Here is a 27,067-nt window from a genome sequence, read left to right as displayed (position 1 = left end):
ACTCCATGCACACACAAAAAAAATGCTTCAAGACGCAGCTTTTGAGCTTGGCCATCTTACCAAATGGGCATGCTTGGCAATTGCCCAGGGGCCCCACTTGCCCAGTGCCCCAGCCAAGCATTAGTCCCGATTTCTGTGTACATCCTGTCGCCAAACTTGGCAGGTGGCAAGCGCCTGTCGGCCCTGCGCTGCTGTCGGGCCATGGAGGGGAAGTCCACAAGGAATGCCAGTCCACCTCCATGGGAAATGGCACACACAGGACAGTCAAGTCTGACTGCCGTCCGTATGTGTGTTCATCGGACCCAGCCACCGAAGCTGTCATTAGCCTGGCACTGCTGTACCAAAAAATAAAGCCTTATCGATAATTTGCATTTTTATTCTCGTGGGTGATTGTGTAGGCAGGGCCCAAGTGCACTGCATTGCCCAGGGGCCTATAAGGCTCTTAAGATGGCACTGCTTTTGAGAATTTTTTGGCCCTAGAAGCAAATAGTGTTATCCTATGTATTCATGTATACTATTTTACTCTAGAAGCATTTTTGAAGCTTCAGCTTCTAGAAGCAGAAAAATGCTGCCCATCAGTGCTCATCAGTGCCGCCCGTCAGTGTCCATCAGTGCCACCCGTCATAAACACGCCGACAAATGGCAACTGATCCACCAAAAAAAAAAATTTTATGGCCGGTACCATGTATTACCTTTGCTGAGTACCAGCTGCATAGCGATTGCCTGTCAAACAGTACTTCGCAACATGCAACATACTTCGTTCAATAGCAGGCCCCTTGGAATGGATTTTCTGGGTTCTGGGACTAGTAATCCATATGCAATCCCAGTAAAATAATTAGGATTAATTTCACCAAACAGCCAGGGGCAATCACTTTTGGTCTGTCTTTGGCAAGTCTCAAAAATAATTGCAGTACATATCCCTACTGCAACTGCTTATTGATTGGCTATACTTTTCATAGGTATAGGAGGAAATGCTATATAGGACTGTATGGGTAGCTAATATAGTTATGAAGAATGTGCATAATTACCACAACCTTTCATTTTTGATAAGTACTTGGCCTAGTTATTCATACAATTAATACTAAAAAAGGACTGGATGTTAGAAAACATTGCCCTGTATACAGAACTACAAATTAACCCTGCCCTAACATGGGATGTTAAGTCTGTCTGTCTGGGCATCCTATTATTTTATTTTTATTTATTTTTTTATTTTGGTGTTATATATTGCTAACAAGTTACACTTTACAAATTGTAAAGTCACATTATTCCCTGTCCTCAAGGGGGTCACAGCCTAACGCCCCTATCTCCCTCGCATGCATGCATATACTAAGGCCAATTTAGACGGGAGCCAATTAACCTGCCAGCATGTCTACCAGGAGTAATCAACAGGAAATCAACACAAGCACAGGGAGAGCATAAAAGGTAATGTTTTTTGGATGGGATTCAGACTAGGGACCCTAGAGGTAGTAAAAGGCAAGTGTGCTAATCTCTTGTTTTATTATTGACTTCTATCTACATGCACTCTTCCCAGCTTCGGCTGTACATCATTGCTTTTGACAGGTTCACTGGTGGTTCGTAACTGAGTAATGTATGTTGGCATGGCTGCTTCTAGTCTCAATCAGGGGCACATATGAAAAAGTAACAACACAGGAGAACCGTTTGTGTCACATATAATTTAAGGCCTTGTTCACACCTGTGCATTTTCAGTTTTGCAGAAACGCACTACAGTCCATTCAACATGGTTTCCTATGGGTCATGTTCCCATTTGTGCATTTTATGCAAAGGGCCAGGGACTTTTTTTTTCTAGTTTTTGGGTCCATAGACTTCAATGGATCAAAAACATGTATTGAAAAATGCAAAATGCCCTGGAATATGAGGAAAAGGGAAATTAGGGTTTTAAAGCTCCTTTTTCTCATGGGATCACAGCAGCAGGAGTTTCCAATCTCCCCTCATGTAAGGGGCTTCTGGCTTTGGGGAGCCTTGAAGATTCTTAGAGGGTACTGGAACCCCTTTGGGGTCCTATATAAAGGGGGTACAGACAGGGTTTTAGCGCCAGTCGCTGCTGGACAGTACTGCTGCAGAGCTCCCCAACCCTCCCTCCCCCGTCGTGGCCTTTATAATGTGGTTGGTTAACTTCTTGTTAAGAAAAGGGGGACAGTTTAATAAATACTGATGTTGTTAGTAATTCAGCTTGAGCTGTAATAGTTGAGTTGAGTAAATGGTTATTTTAGGCAGGGGAGGACTGGGCCAGGGGCAGGGGGGCAATTGCCCCCTGGGCTGCTCTGATGTCCTGTAAAAAGGTTGCACTGCTTCTGCTACAGACATGCCTAAATGATTCCTGGTGAAGAGAAGTAAAAAGTCTCTGCCTCTGACCTACTGAGTGCGGGATGAAGACAAGGACAGAGCACAGGCCTCTCTCCCCAGCATGGATGGTATAAACTGTGTCTAAGTTCCATGCCCCACTGGAGACTCTCCTCCCCTGGCCAGCCTCAACGAGCTGTCCCAGCTCCCCCCAACCGCCCCCAGCTGGCCAGGTTGGGAACTCGGATTCAGCCGGTGAGTAGAGAATATCTGGTACAGGGCTTCAGCCTGGAATGGGGGTCAGGAGGCAGACAGGAAGAGGGAGAATGGAAGGGGTGCCGAGTCGCTGCACCATGGGCCTCTGGTTTGTGCTTGCCCCCCTGGGCTGAAAGTTGCCAGTCTGGCCCTGATTTTAGGTATCTATGGAGATTTTGTGTGATCGTTTTTACAAATTACATTAAAACCAATAATAAAGGCCGCAGCCAATTTCTGTTCCAAAATTTGAGTAGTTTCTTTATTCAACATGTCCGGTGATTGTCTAAATTTATATGCTGCTTGTGATGCCATATGCAAACTGCAACCTGCATAGTTGTGAACCAGGCCTAAATGTACCTCCATAAGTCCCATTTGATCTTTTTGAATGACTGATTAACCACCGACCGTTCACGTTGACCGTACTGCGGCAAAGTGGCTCGATATCGTCCAGCGACGTAGACCTACGTCGCTGGACTCCTCCCCTTGTGGGTGGCGTGCGAGCGCCGCCAGAGGCTCGCTCCCACTGTTTTCAGTCACAGCGGGAGTTGGGCCAGGGGAAGAGAGGCGGTGATCACCGCCGCTCTTCCCCGATCGTCGGGGATCGTGTGTGGAAATCTCCAAGTGACAGGCAGGGTCAGATTGCAGGGTTCAGCATAGCTGAACCTGCGATCTGTCCCTGTGCTACTCAGTCCCCTCCCCCCACACACGTTAGTAAGCACCAGGCATACATTAACCCCTTCCCTGCCAGTGTCATTTTTACAGTAACAGTGCATATTTATAGCACTGATTACTTTAGTAATGTCACTGGTACCCCCAAAAGTGTCAACAATGTCAGTCAAGGGTCTGATCTGTCCGCCGCAATGTCGCAGTCCCGCAAAAAAAATTGCAGATCACCGCCATTACTAGTTAAAAAAAAAAATGACATAAATTTCCCGTAGTTAGTAGCTGCGATAACTTTGGTAAAAAAAAAAAATATGTAGCAGAAAACAAATTGGCCTAAAATGTTAAAAAAATTTGATTTTTACATTTTTCTTTTTTGGGGGGAATTTCATATAAAAAAATGTGAAAAATATTGTTATTTTTTCAAAATTGTCGCTCTTTTTTTGTTTATAGCACAAAAAGTAAAAATCGCACAGGTGATTAAATACCACCAAAAGAAAGCTCTGTTTGTGGGGAAAAAAAGGACATAAATTAAATTTGGGTACAGGATCGCACGACCACGCAATTGTCTGTTAAAGTAACGCAGTGCCGAATCGCAAAATATGGCCTGGTCAGGAATGGGGTTAAATCTTCCGGTCTTAAAGTGGTTAAAAAATGCTCATTGAGGATTTTTTTGTCAAAGACATGTAGCTAAATACATTTTGGCCTAAATATATGACAAAAATTGAATATATTGGATATTTTTTAACTGTCCAAAGTAGAAAAATATAATTTTTTCAAAATGTTTTCATTTTTTTTTTATCGCAAAAAATAAAAGGCGCAGAGGTGATCAAATACCACCAAAAGAAAGCTCTGTTTGTGGGGAAAAAAAGGACGTAAATTTTGTTCGGGTACGGCGTTGCATGACCGAGCAATTGTCAGTTAAATTCGCACAGTGCCGAATCGCAAAAAGTGGCCCAGACGTAAGACAGCAAAATCCTCCGGTGGTAAGGTGGTTAATAGCAGGGGCGTACCGTGGGGTTGGCCAGAACGGCGCCCGCCAGGGGCGCAGGCCAAGGGGGGGGGGCGCAAAAACACTGGCAGCGTAGTGTAGCAGACGCAGTAAATTACCGCTCCTCCTTTCAGCCTGCGCCCCCCTCTCTCCAATCCCGAAAGCCGCAGTTAGCTGCTCTCTGCCTGTGTCCAGGGCAAGGAGGCGTCAGTCAGTGTTGGAGCTCCGTGGATGGGCGGCTCCCCTCATCACAGGGCTCCGCCCACATGACCATCATTCGGCTCCTCTAGTCAGCTCCAGGAAGTTCAGCGGTGGGTGAATGCCCTCTGCAGTCATGGAAGGCCTGGCTGGCCTCTCGGGTACAGAGAGCTGCTGTGTGTCCCCCCTCTCACTCCTTGTTACTCCTCTCTCTCTGTGTCACCCCCCCTCTCTCTCTCTCCCTTTCACTCCTCTCTCTCTGTGCCACCCCCCTCTCTCCCTGTCTCCTTTTACTGCTGGAGTTTGTGTGGTATGGGGGAAGTGGTACATACCATGTGTTAAAAAAAACACATACCGTTTATCAAAGAAAGATATTATTACAAAAATTAATTCCTAAACAAGCAATTGTTCAACTCTAAATCCTGAGACTATTATGCGGGTTGACTGGCCCATCAACCTTACCCCTATTCATTCTCTCTGTCAAACCCTCCCCCTCTGTCTCTCTCTGTCAAACGCTCTCTCTTTCTCGGGGGGGCGCCGATACAGCTCCTCGCCAAGGGCGCTGGAGACCCTAGTTACGCCTCTGGTTAATAGGCATGGTGGACACACATGATGCTGGGTAGTTAATGCTAGCCATTACCATTAATCTACCACTTAGTATTACTGATATTCCTAAGGCCCGTACACACAATAAGAAAATCTGTAAGGAAAATTCGTCCGAAGACCGATCTGCCGATTTTCGGATTGTTAGTATGGTGCTTTCGACAGCCAACTCTGACTTTTCCGCTGACAAAATCCTGATGTGCAGGCTATAAAATTTTTGTTGTCCGTCAAAACAACGTCCAATTTTCGTCTCATTAGTACAGATTTAGACGGAAAAAAATCTTAAGAGCAAGACTAGGCATGCTCAGAGACGAAAGAACACATACAAAGCAATCCAACACATGACATCACTTCTGAAGTAGAATTCTGTCGTACGGGAAAAGTCGTATGAAAATAACCGTTTTACTTTCCACATCAGACTAGCATGCCACAAAAAACGGATGACAGATCGTTCGATAATGTGAACGTGTGTACGGGGCTTTAGTCCCTATACCTGGAGCGTTTGTATATAGTACTATCGGGCTTGGTTAGTAAAAAAGCGCCAGGAACAGTGATTGTGATCAGGAGGCAGTAACCTATAGCAGACAATGCAGTTTTTGTTCACATCGCTGGAAAATAAAATTAAAATTGCGTTGGCTTCTGTGGGTTACTGTACTTTGCTATCTTGAATAGTTGTTCCCTTATTCCTAGAACTTTGGCTGGGTTCACTTCTATGCAGGTTGCGGTTGATGTTTTTTTCCGGCGCGTTATGCGTTTTTGAACACGTTTTTGGCTAATAGGAAAGTATGACCGTTCTGTTGATAGAGTGTGACTTTGGTGCAGCTTTGATCTCCTCATTTTTCACTCTCTGGCACTCAAGCCGCATCAAAGTTGCATTAAAGTAGTACAGGAACCTTTTGTGTGCAAAGTCGTGGGTTAGGGCTAGGGTTTGGGTTAACTATTAGGGTCTGTGTTAAGGGATAGGGTTTGTGTTCCATGTTAGGATTAACGGCTAAGGTTAAGAGCGTTCTAACCCTAACAATTACCGCTAACCCTAACTCTGTTTCTAACCCAAACTATAACTCTAACTCTGTCTAACCCGAAGCTTAACCCTAATATTAAACCCTAGCCCCAACATGCAACTTTGGACACATAAAGGTTCCTGCACTACTTTGATGCTACTTGAGTGCCGGAGACTGTCGCACTAAATGAACAGAACTGTCATACTTTCATATTAGCAAAAAGAAAAAAAAAATGCATCACTTCCATTTTTGGTGCAGGCCTATTCCATTTATGTAGACACAACATGGATTTTACAAATTCCAAACCTTGATGTACACTCACCAGCCACCTTATTGTGTACACCTTGCTAGTACTGGGTTGGAACCCAATTTTGCCATCGGAACTGCCTTAATTCTCACGGCATAGATTCAACAAGGTGTTCGAAATATTCCTCTATATTGGTTCATAGTGACATGATAGCAGTTGCTGCAGATTTGTCGGCTGCACATCCATGATTCGTATCTCCTGTTCCACCACATCCCAAAGGTGCTCTATTGGATTGAGATCCGGTTACTGTACTCCAATGGCCTCCACAGTAAACTCATTGTCATGTTCAAGAAACCAGTTTGAGCTTCGTGACATGGTGCATTTTTCTGCTGGAAGATGGGTACACTGTAGTCAAAAAAGGATGGACATGGTCAGAAACAATACTCGGGGTAGGCCGTGGCATTTAAACAATGCTAAATTGGTTCTAAGGGGCCCAAAGTGTGCCAAGAAAATATCCTTCACACCATTACACCACCAGCCTGAACAGTTGATTCAAGGCAGGATGAATCCATGCTTTCATCTTGTTTATGCCACATTCTGACCCTACCATCTGAATGTCGCATCTGAAATTGAGACTCATCAGAGCAGGCAACATTTTTTCAACTTCTATTGTCCCATTTTGGTGAGCCTGTGCGAATTGTAGCTTCAGTTTCCTGTTCTTAGCTGACAGAAGTGGCACCCTGTGTGGTCTCCTGCTACTGTAGCTCATCGTCTTCAAGGCTCGATGTGTTGTGCGTTCAGAGATGGTGTTCTACATACCTTAATTGTAATGAGTGCTTATTTGAGTTACTAATGCCTTTCTATCATCTCGAACCGTCTGCCCATTTCTTCTGAGGCATTTTTGTCCACACAACTGCCGCCCACTGGATATTTTCTTTTTCGGACCGTTCTCTGTAAACCCTAGAGATGGTTGTGCGTAAAAATCCTAGGAGAGCAGCAGTTTTTGAAATGCTCTGACCAGGACGTCTGGCACCAAAACCATGCCACGTTCATAGTCACTTAAATCCCCTTTCTAATGCTCTGTTTGATTTTCAGCAAGTCGCCTTCACCACGTCTAGATGCCTAAAAAGCATTGAGTTGCTGCCGTGTGATTGGCTGATTAGCAATTTGTGTTATCAAGCAATTGAAGGTGTACCTAATAAAGTGGCTCGTGTGTGTGTATAATAAATATATATATATATATATAATGCAAATCATGGTTTTTGTTTTGCAGATGTCATACTGGACTTTTACAGATAATACTAGGCACATGTAAATCCTGCTGCAGTAGTTTACTGTAGGTAAAATTGTTTGGCTGGAATTGAAAGCATTACTCAACTCCCAATAAAGCTGTGACACTTTAAAGGCTGCTTCATGGATATTGGCAGGCTTTTACATTACAGTCTGCTCTGTTTCACACATTGATGCCCAGTTCTTGCTTTTTCTGTCAATGTGCTATTATCCATGCAAGCAAGATACTGTACTTGCCTAAATCAACCTGGCAATACCCAGTGTGGGGCTCAGCCTTGTTTTGTTCCACTTGGCAATGTTCTGTTACACAAATTCATAGGAAACATCAGGTGTTTGTAATTAGAAATATCAAGCTATACCTTCCCTTTCATAGAAAACAAGGAAATCACATTTTGTTTCTTTGCCACTGTTGAACTTTTCACATTTCATATACAATGTGGATAGCACTCGGGAATAATTATGCAAGCATCATTTTAAAATAAAGCAGTTATCGGGGGTCATTCATAAATTCCATGCATGCTATGAGAGCCCACTTGTTTATGCCAGTAATATCGAAATATATTCTAGCAGAAGTTTCCCATTGTGAATATGGGACAGTCATTGTGGAAAATTGGATTATTATAATAAGCTCTGGGTGGTAGGCAAAGTGAAGTATACGTGAACCCTCACCTTACAAAACAACCCATTCCATTTTAAAATTGTGTGTGCCTATATGAAGAAGAGAAAAAAGTGTGTGTATGTGTATGTATACATGCATGCATACATACATACATATTAGCACCCTCCTAGGTAGGTGCTAGGTAAACACATATGTGGCCTTGTTTGCTTATCAGGAGGGCCTGATCTATTGGTTTAGCCTGTCGGCTGTTTCCAGGTGTGATTCACTGGGTCTGAGGGGGTGTCCCCACTGTAGCCAATGAGGGAGCTCATTGGACAGTGGAGGAAACCCAGCCAGTAGCACACTCTGTTTTATGTCAGTTCCAGTGGGAGGGCATTCCTGCAATGCATCCTGGGATTGCACATAAATAGGAGGGGAGCATGTGACAGGGCGTCTTTTGGCGTGAGCATCAGTCCCAGGAGGAGGTGACAGCTGTCTGTCCTCCTATCATAAATTGAAGGTGGTCCAGGCAGTTGACCTACGGGGACCAGAGGTTGAGCTGTGCTGCAGAGAGGGATCCAGAGTGTTGCTGACTGAGTGGATTTGCTGGGCCGAAGTCTTCAGGAAAAACAGTATCGTTAGTACTCAAGATCTGCCCAGGGGTCTGCCTAGTAAAGGGGACCACTCCAGAAGGTCAAGGGGATCCAGGAGCCAGCTAACCTGTAGTATTGACAGTGAAAGGGGGTGCCAAGTGTTCAAAGCCCTGAAGGAAGGGAAGTGAAAGGGGGTGCCAGTGTGGGCCCTGAAGCGTTCTCAGTGCAGCAAAGGTGTACCAGTAGCTACCTCAGACGAGAGTACCTCGGGGAGCTAAAAGGGACTTCCGTAGTACAAAGGGAAGTTACAGCATCAAGCCAGCGCTAAATAGCGTCAAGCAGCATTTATTCAGAGTCCCTGTCAAGTTGTGTATAGTTCATTTGCAGGAGTATCCCACTCATCCCTTCTCCCATCCAAGTTCCTAAATAAACCTAAAAACCCAAAGATGCTGGACTGGTTCTTGTCTCAATGCTCACACTTGGAGAAACATGATCAAAGTTACTTTTGTTGCACCCGGTGACCCAGGGGGACCCACAGCCAGCACCTATGCTGGGAATTGTGCTACATGTATATGATGTAGCACCCTCCTAGGTAGGTGTTAGGCAGGGAAAGTATAGTTGCTTTGTCTGCTTATCAGGGGAGCCTGATTAGTAGTTATGCCTGTTGCATGTGTCCAGGGTGTGATTCATCTGGACTGAGGAGTGTCCCCACTGTATCCAATAGGGGAGCCTGTTTGACAGTGGAGTAAATCTAGCCAGTGGCACACAGGCTTTTGTAACTATCTCAGTGGGTTGGCACAAACAGTGGTGCATCCTGGGATCTGTTATAAAAGCCAAGGGCACATGTAACAGGGTGTTTTCGGGTGGGAAGCCAGGTCCCAGGAGGAGGGTGATAGCTGTCTCTCCTCCTGTTTGCTGTGGATGGTGGACCAGGAAGTGTGTCTGAACCCAGAGGTCCAGTGAAGCTGACTGTGAAGGCAGAGCAACTCTGGAAAAACAGTGTCGGTGAGTACAGGGAAGCTTGACAAAACGGTCTGCCCTAGAAGGGGACCACTCCAGTGGCTAGAGTCAGCGGACGGGTGTCAGCACACAGGCAGTGAGAGTGAAGGGAGTGCCAAGTTATTAACCCTGAAGAGAGTATTCAAGCGGGAACAGTAATCTTCACTTCAGTGGCAAGGTGAAAAAGCGGCCTTGCCGCATTCTACAGTCAGTAGTGCTCAGAATTGTGCACAGTTACTAGTTGGAGTATCCCAGTTCTAAATAAAACACATAAACCACATCCCCTGGACTGATTATTGACTGAGCCAAGAACTTTTAATGCTGTTTATGTACTGTTGCTAATGGTAACCCAGGGGACCCAAGAAGTGTAATTCTCAGCAGCCCTTGGCTTTGATTACAGCACGTATTCGCTGTGGCATTGTTTCATTAAGCTTCTGCAATGTCACTAGATTTATTTCCGTCCAGTGTTGCATTCACTTTTCACCAAGATCTTGTATTGATGATGGGAGAGTTGGACCACTGTGCAAAGCCTTCTCCAGCACATCCCAAAGATTCTTAAGGGGGTTAAGTTCTGGACTCTGTGGCAGCCAATCCATGTGTGAAAATTATGTCTCATGCTCCCTGAACCACTCTTTCACAATTTGAGCCCGATGAATCCTGGCATTGTCATCTTGGAATATGCCCGTGCCATCAGGGAAGAAAAAATCCATTGATGGAGTAACCTGGTCATTCAGGTAGTCAGCTGACCTCATTCTTTGGGCACATGCAGTAACTCTCCAATAGGAGAGTTACTGCATGCTTAGTTCCAGGTGGCGACTTTTTTTTTTTTTTTTTTTTGGTGGGGCAGTGTTTATACATGCTATATTGTCAAAAGTATTGGGACACCTGACTTTAACCACCTCCCACCCGGCCATAGTACATATACGGCCGGGCGGGAGTCTCGTCCTTCTGAATGGACGTTCCGGAACGTCCTTCAGAAGGAGAGAGATCGCGCCGCCGCGGGCACGCGCAGCGGCGCGATCTCGATGTGCCTGTGTCCCTCGGACACAGAGCAACATCATTCGGCAGGAGGGCCCTGTGATTGGCCCTCCTGATCACATGACGGCTGTGTCCAATCACAGCCGTCATGTAATGTAAATAGAGCCGTTGTAACGGCTTCGATCTCTTCTCCTCCTGACAGATCCTGTCAGTGAGGAGAAGAGGAAAGGATCGGTGCTGCAGCCGGGGGGATCAGTGAGTATTTCTGATTACTCACTGATCACAGTGGGGGTCTGTGCTGGTAATCAGAACATTGATTACCAGTGCAGCCCTGGGGGGGGAGGGGTGCCACTAAGCCACCAGGGATGCCCACCCATGACCACCAGGGATGCCCACTATGGCCACCAGGGATGGCAAGCAGGGCCCAGAGAGCCTGCCAGTGCCCTCCCTATCAGTGTTGCCCACCAATGCCATCTATCAGTGCTGCCCACCAGTGCCGTTATTGCCATCTATCAGTGCCGCCCATTATTGCCCACCAGTGCTGCCTATCAGTGCCAATCAGTGCCCCATCAGTGCCAATCAGTGCTGCCTATCAGTGCCCACCAATGCTGCATATCAGTGCTATCTATCAGTGCCACATATCAGTGCCCATCAGTGCTGAATATCAGTGCTACCTATCAGTGCCACCCCATCAGTGCCACCCCATCAGTGTCTCCTCATTAGTGCCTGTCAGTGCGGCATCATCAGTGCTCATCAGTGCAGGAAAAAACATATCTATTTACAAAATTTTATAACCTAAACAAACTTTTTTTTTTTTTTTCAAACTTTTCAGTCTTTTTTTTTTATTTGTGCACCAAAAAAGAAAAAACCTGACGGTGATCAAATACCACCAAAAGAAAGCTCTATTTGTGGGGAAAAAATGACACAAATTTGGTTTAGGTACAGCTTTGCATGACCGCGCAATTGTCATTCAAATTGCAACAGCGCTAAAAGCTGAAAATTGGTCTGGGAAGGAAGGGGGTTTAAGTGCCCTGTATTGAGGTGGTTAAAGGCATCCCAGTCTTAGTCCATAGGGTTCTATATTGAGTTTGCCCACCCTTTGCAGCTATAACAGCTTCAACTCTTTTGGGAAGGCTGTCCACCAGGTTTAGGAATGTCTCTATGGGTATGCTTTCTCCGTATGTTCATTTGATTATTTCGGCACTTCAAAAAACACTTTTTAAACATATATTCGGGATATTCCTCTTTCTTTGCTTACTTACAAGGTTGCTTTCTATATACCCATCACCTCTCCAAGATACATGTCTGAACTGCCAGCTTTGTGTTGTAAAAAAACCTTCTCATTGGAGACTTGTATTTCAGGTAAGGTCCACTTATTGTGGTCTCCTTCCTAAACATTGCATTAAATAACTTTTATAGTGCAGGGGCTGACATCATCCTCCTGCTGACAAGATCCCCGCACAGTGCAGGATCATCCTCTCATAAGAATTGGGCTACATACCTTTTTCTCTGAGATCTGGCCAGGAGGGTAATGTCACTCTTGCCTAGGCACTTCAGGAGAAAGCCACAGGAATGGTAAGTATATTATTTGACTCTCTCCCACAAGTTTCCTTTTGTCACTTTAATACAGTGTTATAAGGAGGGGGAGTGGAAACCTTGTCAATGATCGGGAACAAAAATTTGTTGACACAGGTCCTAAGATTGTGCTGCTATTACTACAAATAATTATTAGCGACAGATGATATAATATCAAATGAGATTTAAACCCAGTCCCATCTCATATAATCTTTTAACGTATTACTATAATTTCAAAGATTCATTTTCAGTCATCTTAAAACCTGTAGATTCCATTGTTTAAGCAAATCCTGATATACTCTGACTCTACTCTGTCCCTCTTTGCTTTCCAGTGTTGTTACCCTGTGCTTTCAGTGGAGACTATAAGTGGCCATGCCGATGTTCTTTGCACGAGTATGGAGCATCATCATGACAATGGGGAAGCCCACCCTGAGCAATGACCTGCAGCCATAGCCGTAGCCCATTCATGTAGATGAGAAGTCGTATCAATAAAGCTAGGAGATATTGGCGTGAAAACCGTTTTTTGTATAAAGAAAAAAAAAAAACCCCTAAACAGTTGTTTTATAGGCACTGCTTTAGCAAACTCATGCATACTGCCATTGGTTCCCCCTGCTGTTTCCTGCTTCAGTTTTTGCTAAGGAAAATTTAAATGTGTAATGTGCAGCCCTCTGGTGGCCCTAGCATCTATCAGATGGTTAACCACTGGCTAAAGGCATAATTTCTTCTAGAAACTACAGATGAAAGAAACCCTTGCACTGTGCTTTAATAAAATTGCTTTAATGTCTTTTTTTTTTACCTGCAGGGATGACACAGGAAGGCCTTTTTAGGGTTAATGGAAACGTTAAAGTGGTTGAACAGTTGCGGCTGAAATATGAAAGTGGCGAGCTGTTGACTTTATCAGAAAATGGAGATGTCCATTCTGCTGCCAGCCTGCTGAAGCTGTTCCTACGAGAAATGCCAGATGGAGTAATCAGTGCAGCCTTGCTTCCCAAGTTTATTCAGATATACCAAGGTGAGCACAGCAAGTTCAGCACACACTACAGCAAATCACCAACCTGATGACATCCAGAGTAGGGCTGTAACTAACCATTATTTTTATATTCATTTAGTTGGCTGATAGTTTTTTTTTTTATTCGAACAATCAAAACACAGTGAGAATGACTAAATTTAAAAAAAAAAAATATATATATATATATTGAATCTGGATCATCTGACTCGAGTCAAAATGTTTATTTAAAAAAAAAAAAAAAAAAAGTTAAAAGACCTAAAACACTGTTTTTCAGATTTTCACACAGGATTGTAATATAATATTATGCATGACAGACTCCCTTCTCATATATAGGTAGCTTGATACAAGCTACCTGCGTCTGCTTTCACATATACTGGCTATGCACAAACAAATTTTCATGAGAAAATTGAACGTTCCTAAAAATGAAAATTTTCTAACCGTTAGGAGGATCGAATCGACGTTTGTTTTTTTACCACAGTGACTGGAAAATTTTGAAGTAGCAGAATAGAAAACTTTTTTCTTGATCAAATAAATTTTCCCACGGTGCATGTGGTTTTCGTATAGAAATTACACCAACCGCTTTAATACAAGGCACTTTCACCCTCTTCTTGCCGAGGCCAAGTTTCGGCTTTCAGCGCTGTCGCACTTCAAATGACAATTGCGCAGTCATGCAACGCTGTACCCAAACTTGCATTTTTATCCTTTTTTATCCTTTTTTTTTTTTTTAACACAAATAGAGCTTTCTTTTAGTGGTATTTATTCACCGCTGGTTTTTTTTTTTTTTTGCTAAATAACTAAAATAAAAAAAAAAAAAAAAAACCCCAAACATTTTGAAAAGAAAAGGTTTTTCTTAAGTTTCTGTCAGAAAATGTTGTAAATAAGGAAGTTGTTTTTTTTTTTCTCCTTCACTGATGTGCGTTGATGAGGTGGCACTGATAGGCTGCACTGAAGGGAACAGATGGGGGGCACTGATATGTGGCACTGAAAGACAGCACTGATTGGTGTCACTGATGGGCACAGACTGGCATCACTTCCTTGGCACTGTTGGGGCTGCACTGCAATCAGGGCAATGATGATCAGTGCCCTGATTACCTGTACAGTGTCCACTGTGAGGGTATGCCACTGATCGGCGAGCAAAGCTGATAAACGGCACTTCCATGTTTACATGTGATTGGACACAGCATATCCCATGGGTAAAGAGCCGCGTCATCGGCACTGAGATTGGGGTCGTGCCGTGTCCTAGGTAGAGGAGATCCCGCCCGCTGTCATTTTACTGTAGGGCAGGCGGTTAAAAGCAAGTCAATTTGGTAAACAGCCATTTATCGAATGTACAAAGAATTCTCGTACGAATATTCATAAGAAAAAAAAGACACTTGTTTGGTCAGCATAAGACCTTTTTAGTAGCAGCAGCAGCGTGTTGTTGGGGTGTTTTTTGTGTTTTTTCTTTTTTTTTTTTTTTTTTTTTTTTTTTAATTTTTATCCCCTTTCATGATAGATATATATATATATATATATATATATATATATATATATATATATATATACACAGAAGCAGGGTATTTTTAACTGGGAGTCAGACATTAAGCTATATAAAGGGAATGGGGGGATATAAATCTTTTATATTAGAGTAGTACTAAAGGCTAAAACATTTTTTTGTATGGACGTAATCATTTTAAATATAATGCACAATACTGGTAAACTTTTCTTTAAATGTAACTGTAATGCCTTTATATTACCTCCAATCTATCAGCCTCCAGTTTCAATGGGTTCAGATGCTAGGCCTACCTGCACAGAGCCCTTAAGGTTATTGGAGTATGTGTGTACGTTTTTTGTATTTTTTTTTTTTAACAACAAATTTGTCATACCTACCTGCTCCGTGTAATGGTTTTGCACAGAGCAACTCTGATTCTCCTTTTCTAGGGTCCACCACCAGCATTTCTGGCTCCTCCTGAATTCAAAGTGCCCATAGCAAGCCACAAAGTATAGTATAGAGTGCTCCTATAGCAGGGTAAAAAGGAACTCCGTCTTTAGAATCACTTTAAATCACTACCTTCTCTTGCCCAGGACTACATGTCCCTTGAGACATTGCTCCTCACACATTTACAAGCTCTCAGGCACTTAATGACACATATGGACAGTGTGCTGAGCTGTATGTGTTCTGCACTGTATTTCCTGATATGTAAACAAAAAATCCATTCTGTATGCAGGCCCACTTATCGGCTCGCCAACGAATCAATTTATTAAAGTAGTTTACAACTATTTTCATAATAGATTTTGTTGATTAGTTGTTTCAGCCCTAATTCAGACCTTTGCAATGCATTAACCTGTTGACCTCCAAAAGTAGTTACCCCCCCCCCCCCCCCAACCTTCATGACCAAGCCACTTTTTGCGATACGGTACTGCGTTAATTTAACTGACAATTGAGCAGTCATGCAACGCTGTACCCAAATGCAATTTGTCTTTTTTTTTTTTTTTTTTTCCCCTACAATTCAAACTTTCTTTTTTTTTTCTTTATTTATTGTGCTATAAATAAGACCGACAATTTTTTATTTTCTCCTTTTAAAACCTATCCAATGAAGAAAAATCAAATTTCTTAATCAATTTAGGCCAATATGTATTCTGCTACATGTTTTTGGTAAAAAAAAAAATCCCAATGCGAACCTTCATAGCGTCTACAAACTATGGTATATATTTATGGAATGTAGCGGCAATCAGCGACTTAAGCGGGACTATATTGTGGCAAACAATCAGACACTAACTGACACTTTGCGGGAGCCAGTGACTAATACATCAGTGATCAGTGCTAAAAATGTGCACTGTTACTGTACTAATGACACTGGCTGGGAAGGGGTTAAACACCTAGAGTGATCAAAAGCTTAACTGTGCACCTAGATAGTGTTTTTGTGTAAACTGTGTGCTGCTTTTACTAGGGGAAGAGGTGGATTGTAGTCCCTGCTTTGCAGGAAAGCAAAATCCATCCCTTCCCCCATGTCAGAACAAAAGTCCTGCCTTGTAGAGCTCCATTCTGAGTCTCTGCCCGACGATTGGTGGGTACCGCCGGACATCAAGTGCCCAGCACCTGCTGATCACAGCAGAAGCAGCCCACTGGCAGCATACACACCCCCCCTGTGTGTGTGTGTGTGTGTGTGTGTATGTGATGCAGCACAGAGCTGCTGTCCTGTAGCAGCTAAACTGCTTTAGGGCGGTCAGCAAGTGGTTAATGCGTGTTATAATGCACTTTACCAAACCTAGTAAGGCAGCCCTTTCATTATAAATGAGCAACCAATACACCACAATAGGGCGAGTGGCAATTAAGTAAACCCATTGCCTTGCGCTACATGAGAACAGCACAGCTTCACTTTAAGGAAGCCATATTAACATTAATTTGCCTTCTTTTGCATAGGGAAAACAGAGGATGAGGCATGTATTTAGACGGTTCTGCGTACAGAGTATGATGGGTTTTTTTTTTTTTTTTTAGTGTCTTTTTATATTGTATTTCAACCTCAGCACTACTTGCAGTTTGCCAACATGGAGAAAAAAATTATTTCATAAACTTGTGCATTTGTTGTGAATGGCGGGTTCTGTCTTGCCAGATTCTACCTTTTCATTTTCAAAACTGCATTGGTCATTCATTTTTTCTGGTCAAGCATTTTACATTGGATTCATTACAATTTAATTTTGACAGTAACCTGTTTTTAGCCTTGTCATTTGCCTTCATTTAGAAAACCACTTTCTTGTTTTCTCTAAATCACTTTCTCCATGTGTTGATATCCCTAACCAATGTGAGATAGCCTATAGCAGTCAGTCTAGACCAGGGGTCCCCGAACTGTGGCCCGTGGGCCAGATGTGGTACTAACCATTGCCTTTACTGGTCTTTGGGGCACTACTCTTCTCACTGCCACCATAGATGGGGAAATATCTCTCCCACTGACACCAAGGATGGGACATTTATTCTACACCAATGATGTAAAAAAATGTTTTTTACTCCCACTGACCACCAAGCCTATGGCTTTGTTTACTCCCACCGATGCCAGAGCATTTTCTACTGTCTGACCACAGTCAGCCCACTAAAGTCTGACTGTAAACTGGCCCTTTTGTTTAGAAAGTTTGGAGACCCCCTGATCTCGATCAATGACCAATGGTCTCCAAACAGCAGCCCTTTGCTTGTCTTTTTCCAGTCCTTGAAGCACTATTCCTCCCACTGATAAGAAAAACTACTCCTCCTATATACACCAACAGTGGGACGACTTCTTCTTTTTTTTTTTTTTTTTTTTTTTTTAACCCAAGATTGCTTTTTTTGAACGGTTATGTGGTACATCATGACAAGAATAAGTACAGCCCTCAGATTTCAACACTGAGGAAATTACACTTTGCTACATTGTAAAGTAGTGAGTGTACAGCTTGTATAGCAGTGTAAATCTGCTGTCCCCTCAAAATAACTCAACACACAGCCATTAATGTCTAAACCACTGGAAACAAAAATGAGTACACCCCTAAGTGAAAATGTCTAAAGTGTCAATATTTTGTGTGGCCACCGTAATTTCTCAGCACTGCCTTAACTCCTCTTGGGCATGGAGTTCACAAGAGCTTCACAGGTTGCCACTGGAGTCCTCTTCCACTCCTCCGTGATGACATCATGGAGCTGGTGGGTGTTAGAGACCTTGCGCTCCTCCACCTTTCGTTTGAGGATGCCCTACAGATGCTCAATAGGGTTTAGGTCTGTAGACCTGCTTGGCCAGTCTGTCACCTTTACCCTCAGCTTCTTTTGCAAGGCAGTGGTCACCTTGGAGGTGTGTTTTGGGTCTTTATCATTTTGGAATACTGCCCTGCGGCCCAGTCCCCGAAGGGAGGGGATCATGCTTTGCTTCAGTATGTCACAATACATGTTGGCATTCATGGTTCCCTCAATGAACTGTAGCTCCACAGTGCCGGCAGCACTCATGCAGCCCCAGACCATGGCACTCCCACCACCATCCTTCACTGTAGACAGGACACCCTTACCTTTGTACTCTTCACAGGGTTGCTGCCACACACGCTTGACACCATCTGAACCAAATAAGTTCATCTTGGTCTTATCAGACCACAGGACATGGTTCCAGTAATCCATGTCCTTAGTCTGCTTGTTTGCAGCAAACTGTTTGCGGGCTTTCTTGTGCATCATCTTTAGAACAGGCTTACTTCTGGGACAACAGCCATGCAGACCAATTTGATGCAGTGTGCAGGGTATGGTCTGAGCACTTACAGGCTGATACCCCCCCCCCCTCCCACCCCTCCAACCTTTGCAACAATGCTTGCAGCACTTGTACATCTATTTTACAAAAACAACCTCTGAATATGACGCTAAGCATGTGCACTTAACTTCTTTGGTCCATCATAGCGAGGCCTGTTCTGTATGGTCTTGGCCACCATGCTGCAGCTCAGTTTCAGGGTATAATCTTCTTATAGCCTAGGCCATCTGTATATAGAGCAACAATTCTTTTTTTTTCAGATCCTCAGAGTTCTTTGCCATGAGGTGCCATGTTGAACTTCCAGTGACCAGTATGAGAGAGTGAGAGCAATAACACCAAATTTAACCCACCTCCTCCCCATTCACACCTGAGACCTTGTAACACTAATGAGTCACATGACCCCGGGGAGGTAAAATGGCTAATTGGGCCCAATTTGTATATTTTGACTTAGGGGTGTACTCACTTTTGTTGCCAGCGGTTTAGACATTAATGGCTGTGTGTTGAGTTATTTTGAGGGGACAGCAAATTTACACTGTTATACAAGCTGTACACTCACTACTTTACATTGTAGCAAAGAGTAATTTCTTCAGTTTTGTCACATGAAAAGATATAACCAAAGATAAACATTACAGTATAATCCTGAATATGTACAACAGTATAAAAAACGACAGAAATCAAAAAGATCACTCTCATTGTGAAAGCCAAGGCTTCAATATTTTTTCCTGTTTTTTTTAGGACCGTTTCAACTGATATAGGTTTTGCTTATACATGGGTAATACTGCATTATTTTTAAGCCTCCCATGAGGCCAGAGAAGGGGGGAGAGGGAGAGGCCCATTTGCACAAAATTTCTTTCTTCGCATGCTACAAGAGAAAAGAATTTACCAGTTTGGTATACCTAGGCCTTTGCTCATCATCCTGAATGCCCAGTAAGGCAAGCCCAGGCAAAACTGGGAGGGACCATTCTAGCCGAATGTTACATAGAGAGGTTGAAAAAAGACACACCAGTCCATCCAGTTCAACCTATGATGTGTATGTGTGTATATATATATATATAAGTGTTGATGTCAATAGTACATTGTATACCCTTATATGTTGTGGTTATTAAGGTGCCCATCAACTAGTTTTTTGAAACTATTGATACTCTCTACTGATACCACTGCTTGTGGAAGACAATTCCACATCCTTACTGCTTTGACAGTATAAAACCCTTTACGCAGTTTAAGGTTAAACCACTTCTCTTCTAATTTTATTGAATGGCTGCGAGTCTTTTTTTTTTATTTATTTATTTTTTTTTTTATATTCCCTTTCGATGAAAAGTTTGTTCCCTATGCTAGGGTTGTCAGTACGGTATGTGTACATTGATATCATATCCCCTCTCATGTGTCTCCTCGCCAGAGAGAATAAGTTCAATGCTTGTAGGCTTTCCTCATGGCTGAAGTCCTCCATTCCCTTTATTAGCTTTGTTGCCCTTCTCTGGAATCTCTCCAGTTCCAGCACATGCTTCCTGAGGACCGGTGCCCAGAACTGGACGGCATACTCGAGATGTGGCCAGACCGAAGTCTTGTAGAGTGGGAGAATAATCGTTTTATCTCTGGAGTGAATCCCTTTTTTTATTGCCAGTATTCTGTTTGCTTTGCTTGCAGCAGCCTAGCATTGCATGCCGTTGCTAAGCTTGTCGTTTACTAGGACCCCCAGGTCCTTTTCCATCTTAGATTCTCCCAAAGGCTTTCCCCCTAGTGAGTTACTTGCGTTCGTATTTCTGGAACCCAAATGCATTACCTATCATTAAACCTCATTTGCCATGTAGATGCCAACTCCATTCATTTGTTCAGGTCTTCTTGTAAGGTTTCCACATCCTGCATAGAAGTTTTATTGCCCTACTTAATTTGGTATTGTCCGCAAATACGGAGATTGAGCTGTTTATCCCATCCTCAAGGTCGTTTATGAATAAACTAAACAGGATTGGTCCCAGGACAGATCCTTAGGGGACCCCACTTTCCACACTAGACCATTCAGAGTACTCCCCATTTATCACTACCCTTTGGACTTGCCCCTGAAGCCAGCTTTTAATCCAGGTACTCGCCCTGTGGTCCATACCTACGTACCTTAGTTTGTACAGTAAATGTTTGTGGGGAACTGTATCAAATGCCTTTGCAAAATCTAGATACACCACATCCACAGATTTATTAAAACCTCCACAATGATTAAAAACAATGTACAAAACACAAATGGAGATCCATACAGTGCAACAACATATATGGCACTTGCATATAAAGCCATCAGACTAAACTGACTGGTGGCTTATGGACCTCTGGCATATTAACCGGTTTAGTCTGGTGGCTTTATATGTAAGTGCCATATAGGTTGTTGCACTGTATGGATCTCCATTTGTGTTTTGTAAGAATATTTAATAATAATATCTCGCGCTCATACTTCATTATGTCAGAAATTTAAACTGCTCTGAATATAACAGTGTCTATTTATGGTTAACAAGCAAAGATCTATGAGGAAGGAGAATCTTCACTTATGTCCATAAATCAATATGTAGTGAATTCTTTTTGATTTCTTTTTAAAAGCATATACCAATCTTAGTGAGTACAGTCTACAGTAAGGAATATATATAAAATATTTATTCACAAGACATGTAATCACAATATATGATCAAACAAGAAGTGACACAAAAACATAACTCTACATGAAATACAAACTTTAAACAATTAATGCAATGTGATGTTTAGCTCAATAATGAAAGTGAAATTGAAACAAAGTGAAAGCAAAACGAAAGCAAGATTACCATTTCTTCAGGTATAGTATAAACCATAAATGATCTATATAAACAGACCACAATTGTCTGCGAATCGCATAGCCGAAAGTCATTCCACTGCAGATGGAGTGAGAATAAGCCATGCAAAACGGAAGACTTAAAATTGCAAATAATGCACTAAATCTGATATTAATAAAAATGTATAAATACAAAAATCTGCTTTTTAGAGAAAAATCTACCATGGTTTATACAGCTGGGATTGTAATCTTATTACCCTTAAATATAGGAAGGAATAAACAATATTGAATAAAATCAAATAATACAGCAAGGCATATTTAAGATGGCCGCTAGCTTCAAATGGTCGTTACCAGAGTCTTAAGATGGATGCCAGTGAGGGAGGAGTTTTGTTTGGCGTCCCTCAAAGTTTCAGATGAATGATGGAGCAAGATGGAGTATGTCTGGATGAGTCTATAGATGGATGTAGTAGTGTGTGTGATGTAAGTGTAAGGTAAGGTGTGTTGTCAGTAGTGATGTGATGTGTGTTGTATGATGGGCAGTGTAATGTAATGTGTCTATCTCTCATCTGGGTTGTTCTTTTATATGGTATGAACAAAGGGCTATAAAAATTACCATAAGTTAAACCCAGAGGGATGAAACATTATTCCCATTGGTTGGGATATTCTATACCTTAACTGGTGAGGTCAGAGACACACCTCTTTTGACGATTAACCCAATGTATGATAATAAAATTAAAGGATGATTCCTCTATATTTAAGATTAATCATATAACACCACATAAAACTTTGTCCATACTCCCAGTACATACATAAATGTCCATCTGTATCTCCATCGTTCTCCTTGGCAAGTAATGCCATTTCAATAATTATATTTTTAATACAATATAATATTTCTATATGGGAATATCTAAATAATCCCAAGACTGCATTTGGTATTTTCTCCACAGAAGGCAGTATTCCACTGTTCATTAAATTTCGTGCTTAGAATACGTCACAACATACAATGGCCTACTATTTAAAAGTGACCTTATTGACCTATGGCCAGTGAAAGTCCATTACTTATTTGACCATGCCATAGGCTGTCAGACATTTCTTCTAGGACTGGTATTTATGATACCTTTTGAACACTTAAACACAAACTTCTCTGAAATTAGGTAATTAGTGATGAGATACATATGTTCTTACACTTATTAGAAAAATGATTCTAAGTAAGATTACTACTGTAAGAATATAAACCCAAAATGTGATATAATATTCCTAAATATATATGTATATGCCTTACATAATATAATGACATAATTATGGCTAATATCTTCTCACACATAATGTGTCTTTAAAAACTTATATATAGTTCATCTTTAAAATGCAGACAATTAAGGAGACATCACCCCCTTAACATCTGGTATAGCGTCAGGCTGACTGAGTCTTATCTGATAGAGATGTCAATGTATCACCTTATTTATGACCACATAGATACAAAGACCTCTGTTGAAATTATAAGACCCTATTGTAAGCTTGTAAGAGACATTTTGTTTAACAAGTACATATGAACTCTCCTTCACCTTAAAAACAAGATGGAAACTATACTGTTCAGAATCTTCTATGCATAATATGGACTATACATGGCTTTTTAAATCCATTTTTTTTTTCTATTATATTAATAACCCCCAATAATCCCGACAGTTTTGTACATTGTTTGTTTTTAATCATTGTGGAAGTTTTAATAAATAGTACACCATGAGGAGATCTCTTTTCTCTCCCGCCTGTTAATTTGCCACTCTGGATCTAACATCTGAGGAAAGCATGTCCGGTGAAGAGATAAGAAGATCATTCCCTGCTTGATTGCTCTGGCCTTTATCTCACACGCTTTCAGCTGTCCTGACAAGACAGCATATGGGTCTGGTGAGTGTTCACTTTTTACTTTGGTGGAGAAACACTAGCTGATGTCGGTATTGAATTTACATTGACACAGAATATTGTCTTCCACTTGGATTTATGAGTTGTTTGGACTTATGTTCCATTGATGGACTTGATTTTTCAGACACTTTTCATATTCTTGTTTAGTGCTGCAACCTTTATTTATTTCACTGGTGTTTGTATGTTCACACTGTTTTGCAAGCTGCTATTTTTTGTGGATTAGGCGCTGACATTTTTATTTTAACAAAGCGCGTATTTAGGGAAGTTGGCTCTTTTGAAATTCAGTGTCCTTGTATTACCCTTGTGTTTCCTATTTCTATGATTTAAACTGAAATGAATTGACCTGTGGTCACTGTTACCGAAGTTGCCCCGTATTTCTACATCTGCAATCAGGTCTCTATTGTTAGTAATCAGTAGGTCTAGTAACGCATTGTTTCTTGTTGGTGCATTCACCATCTGACCCAATTGTCCTGTAAAACATTTTGGAAATGGCGAGCCTTAGATTAATGCACGGTTCCTTCTGCCCAGTCTATAACTGGATAATTAAAATCCCCCCCATTCTAATGACATTTTCCATCCTTGCCGCCATTCCAAGCTGCGATAGGTCTGCCTCCCCCTCCTCCCGCAGGTTGGGGGGCCTATAGCCCAATATTACTTTCCCCATAGTACCTTCCCTTTTAAAGCTCTACACATAGGGAATCCACCTCCTCCTTAGCTCCATTCGTGATATCGTCCCTCATATTCACATGCACATCGGTCTAAATTTAAAGGCATATCCTTCCCCCTTTTTTTTTATTTTTACCCTCTCTATCTCTGCGATAAAGGGAATACCCCTGAATGGTTGCCAGCCAATTGTGAGAGCTGTCAAACCAAGGCTCCGAAATTCCCACAAAATCAAAATCCCCATTAATTAGTAACTCCAGTTCTCCCATCTTGTTAGCCAGACTTTCTGGCATTGGCATACAAACCTCCTAATTTTGTCTGGTTGCATACTAAATCCTCGTTTTAATGTTATGAGGCTGCACTTTTGATTTGTCAGCCTACCTACCTTGGGTTCTGGATCTCTGGTCACCCTACCGCTAATGCCCCCAATAATGCCTGCTGAACCTTGCTCCCCGCTGGCTAGATCTACATGTGGACCCTCCACATGTGGACCCTCCCCTATCTCCTAGTTTAAAAGCCCCTCTAACTTTTGTTGATCAGGTCGAAAACGTCTAACCAGAACTGGGCCACCCCGGGACAGGTCCAAAACATATGGAAGACAGTGCCTATGGAGGAAAGACAACAGTTACAGTCAGGAGACCTGTGTGGATAGATTTGGTGCAGCCTTCGTGGTGTATAATATACTCTATGGAGAAACTTTGTCTGGATTAAAGTGATTGTAAAGTCTTGTGCTTTTTTTTTTTTTCCTATAAAAATAAAAAACGTGTTATACTTACCTGCTCTTTTGCAGTGGATTTGCATAGAGCAGCCCACATCCTCTTCTTCTCGGTTCCCTCCTCTGTGATCCTGGCCCCTCCCTTCTGTTCAGTGCCCCCACACGTTGGAGTACTAATCCCCCCACTGACACAAATGATGGGGCACTGTTCCTCCCACTGACATCAACAATACAGCAAAATTCCTCCCACCGATACCCATGGTGGACCACTATCTTCCCACTAATACCAATGATGGGCCACTATTTCCCCTCTTAAGTGTTATGTTTTTTTTTTTCCTACTGACTACCAAGCCTGAGGCATTGTTTACTCCACTGATGCCAGGACATTTTCTATTCCCACAGGACACAAAAAGTTGAAGACGTCTGATCTTGAGTAAACTAATCGGTGAATAATACAGACCCTTCCTCCCCCTTCAGTAGATACAAAACAATCTGCTTCTCCTTCTCGGTCTATCTCTGTCTAGGTGTTACACTCACCTGCTTTTAGACAGTTAAAAAAACAAAAAAAAAAAAAACCAAAAGTGAAAAGTTTGCTAATGTCAAGTAATTGCAATCAAAACGCTTAGGGAGCATTTCCACCCCCTTTGGTCATTTTTAGTCTTTTTATCAGGCAACAATCCCATATCTCTTGATGCATTATATAGATGTGGTTGGTCCTTGTGAAATGACACCTCAGGTTTCTTGAGGTTTACTATGTTTTATCAACATTGGTGCTGATCCCCCTCAATATAGTACCAGCTTAGATATTCCCTAAGCTCAGGCATGCTTGCAGGAGTAGGCTTGGCTAAGAAAACCCTCCCCCCTCCTCCACTCCTAAAGCCTCCTGGGATATACAGTATGACTTAATTTGCCTAGGCAAGAAACAAAGATGTAACTGAAGAAATGTTAAAAAAAAAAAAAAAAAAAAGTAAACCAGTAAATATAATATACTGTCCTATATTTTTACTAATGCTGACAACATGAGGCTTAAAAAGCAATGTAGATTGGAAGAGTTAGGGCTCTTTCACACGGGCGATCCGATCAGATCCGCCTGTCAGTTTTTTTAGGCGGATCTGATCGGATCCTCCATGCAGCTCTATGGGGCAGCGGATGTCAGCGGAGACACCTCCGCTGACACCCGCTGCCATCCATATCCGATCCTGTCCGTGAAATCTGGACGGATGGAAACCCTATTTTTCCATCCGTTCAGGGATCGGATCGGATGAGAGCAGACAGGCGATCCGCTCTCATCCGATCCCCCATAGAGAGCAGCGGGAGCTGTGACACCTCCCTCTCCGCACTGCAAGCGGAGACCGAGCTGTCACCCGCCAGCTCAGCGGGGATCGGTGGATCAATCCCCGCTGAGCAGCACGGATCCGCCTACGGAGGCGGACCGTGTGAAATGGCCCTTAAGTTCCACTTTAACATCTTTATACAGATGCAGGTGTGTCTGCATTGGCTTGCTGGAGATTTAAAAAGCATATTTACAATTGCCTTATGGAATCCTGTTTCTGGTACAGAATTCCTATAAAGGAGTTTAAAAACCAAAAACAACATAAGATACCGTTTTTATTACTTTTCTCATTTTCTCAGATTTAGTTTCACTTCGTAACTAGGGCCTCATCTTTCCCTGACTTCATGGCTACACTCTACCAACTGCCATTCCCCTGTCCATGGAGTATACTATATATTTGGAAGGAGTTATCCATGGAGTCAGGCTCCATTAACCCAGTGAAACTAATGCTATAGATCCAATTTAAGCAGAAATTGGCCAAAAATAGAGATGTGGGTGGCTCTGACGGCACCACTGGGCTGAACAAACTTCGATCTGAAGATTGAACAAACCAGAAGGAAAATTCTCAGCCAATCAGATATAGTCACTGTTTGGGTTTTTGCACAGCCATTGTTACAGAAACTACAGTACTCCTACTTTCAGAATCCCTGCTAGGACTTTCAGTATCCCTACCAATGGTTCTAATGGCTCTCAAAGAAAAATTACCTGCGCTTCCATTCGTGCTCACAGGATCCCTGACCGTCTTTACAATTGCATTCGCAGTACAATTGTCAGTATTTCCAATGGTGATCGCAGTATATATGCATTGATCCTATTTTTCAATGGTGCTCCCAGAATGCTTCCCAGGACTTCCAGTTCTCCCTTTAACAATACTGGGTGTGTTCCTGACCCAGAGGATTATTTAAAGTGGTTCTAAAGGCAGAAGGTTTTTGTATCTTAATGCATTAAGATAAAAAACCTTCTGTGTAGCAGCCCTCCTAATGCTTACCTGAGCCCCCTCTCCATCCAGCGATGTTGCACGAGAGACCATCTGATTGGCTGAGATGCAGGAGCGGGTGCCATTGACTCCCGCTGCTGTCCATCAAAGTCAGTGAGCCAATGAGAGAGAGAAGGGGTGGGGCCGAGCTGCAC

At 42.5% G+C, this 27,067-nt stretch overlaps 1 protein-coding gene across 1 annotated transcript in view; it reads left to right on the top strand.

Moving 5' to 3' along the window:
- The window catches only part of FAM13A (family with sequence similarity 13 member A), a 321,224-nt gene that overhangs the window by 2,224 nt on the left and 291,933 nt on the right, over window positions 1–27,067 (top strand). Inside the window, exon 2 of the mRNA XM_082272109.1 lies at window positions 13,092–13,301. Coding sequence (XP_082128235.1) covers window positions 13,092–13,301 — 210 coding nt within the window. The remainder of the gene's footprint in view (window positions 1–13,091; window positions 13,302–27,067) is intronic.

Source organism: Pelophylax lessonae (assembly GCF_965119305.1).
Source record: "Pelophylax lessonae genome assembly, chromosome: 1".
In the NCBI taxonomy this organism is placed as follows: domain Eukaryota; kingdom Metazoa; phylum Chordata; class Amphibia; order Anura; family Ranidae; genus Pelophylax; species Pelophylax lessonae.
The sequence above is the reverse complement of the archived record's forward strand: the minus strand, read 5'-3'. Positions and strand labels throughout refer to the sequence as shown.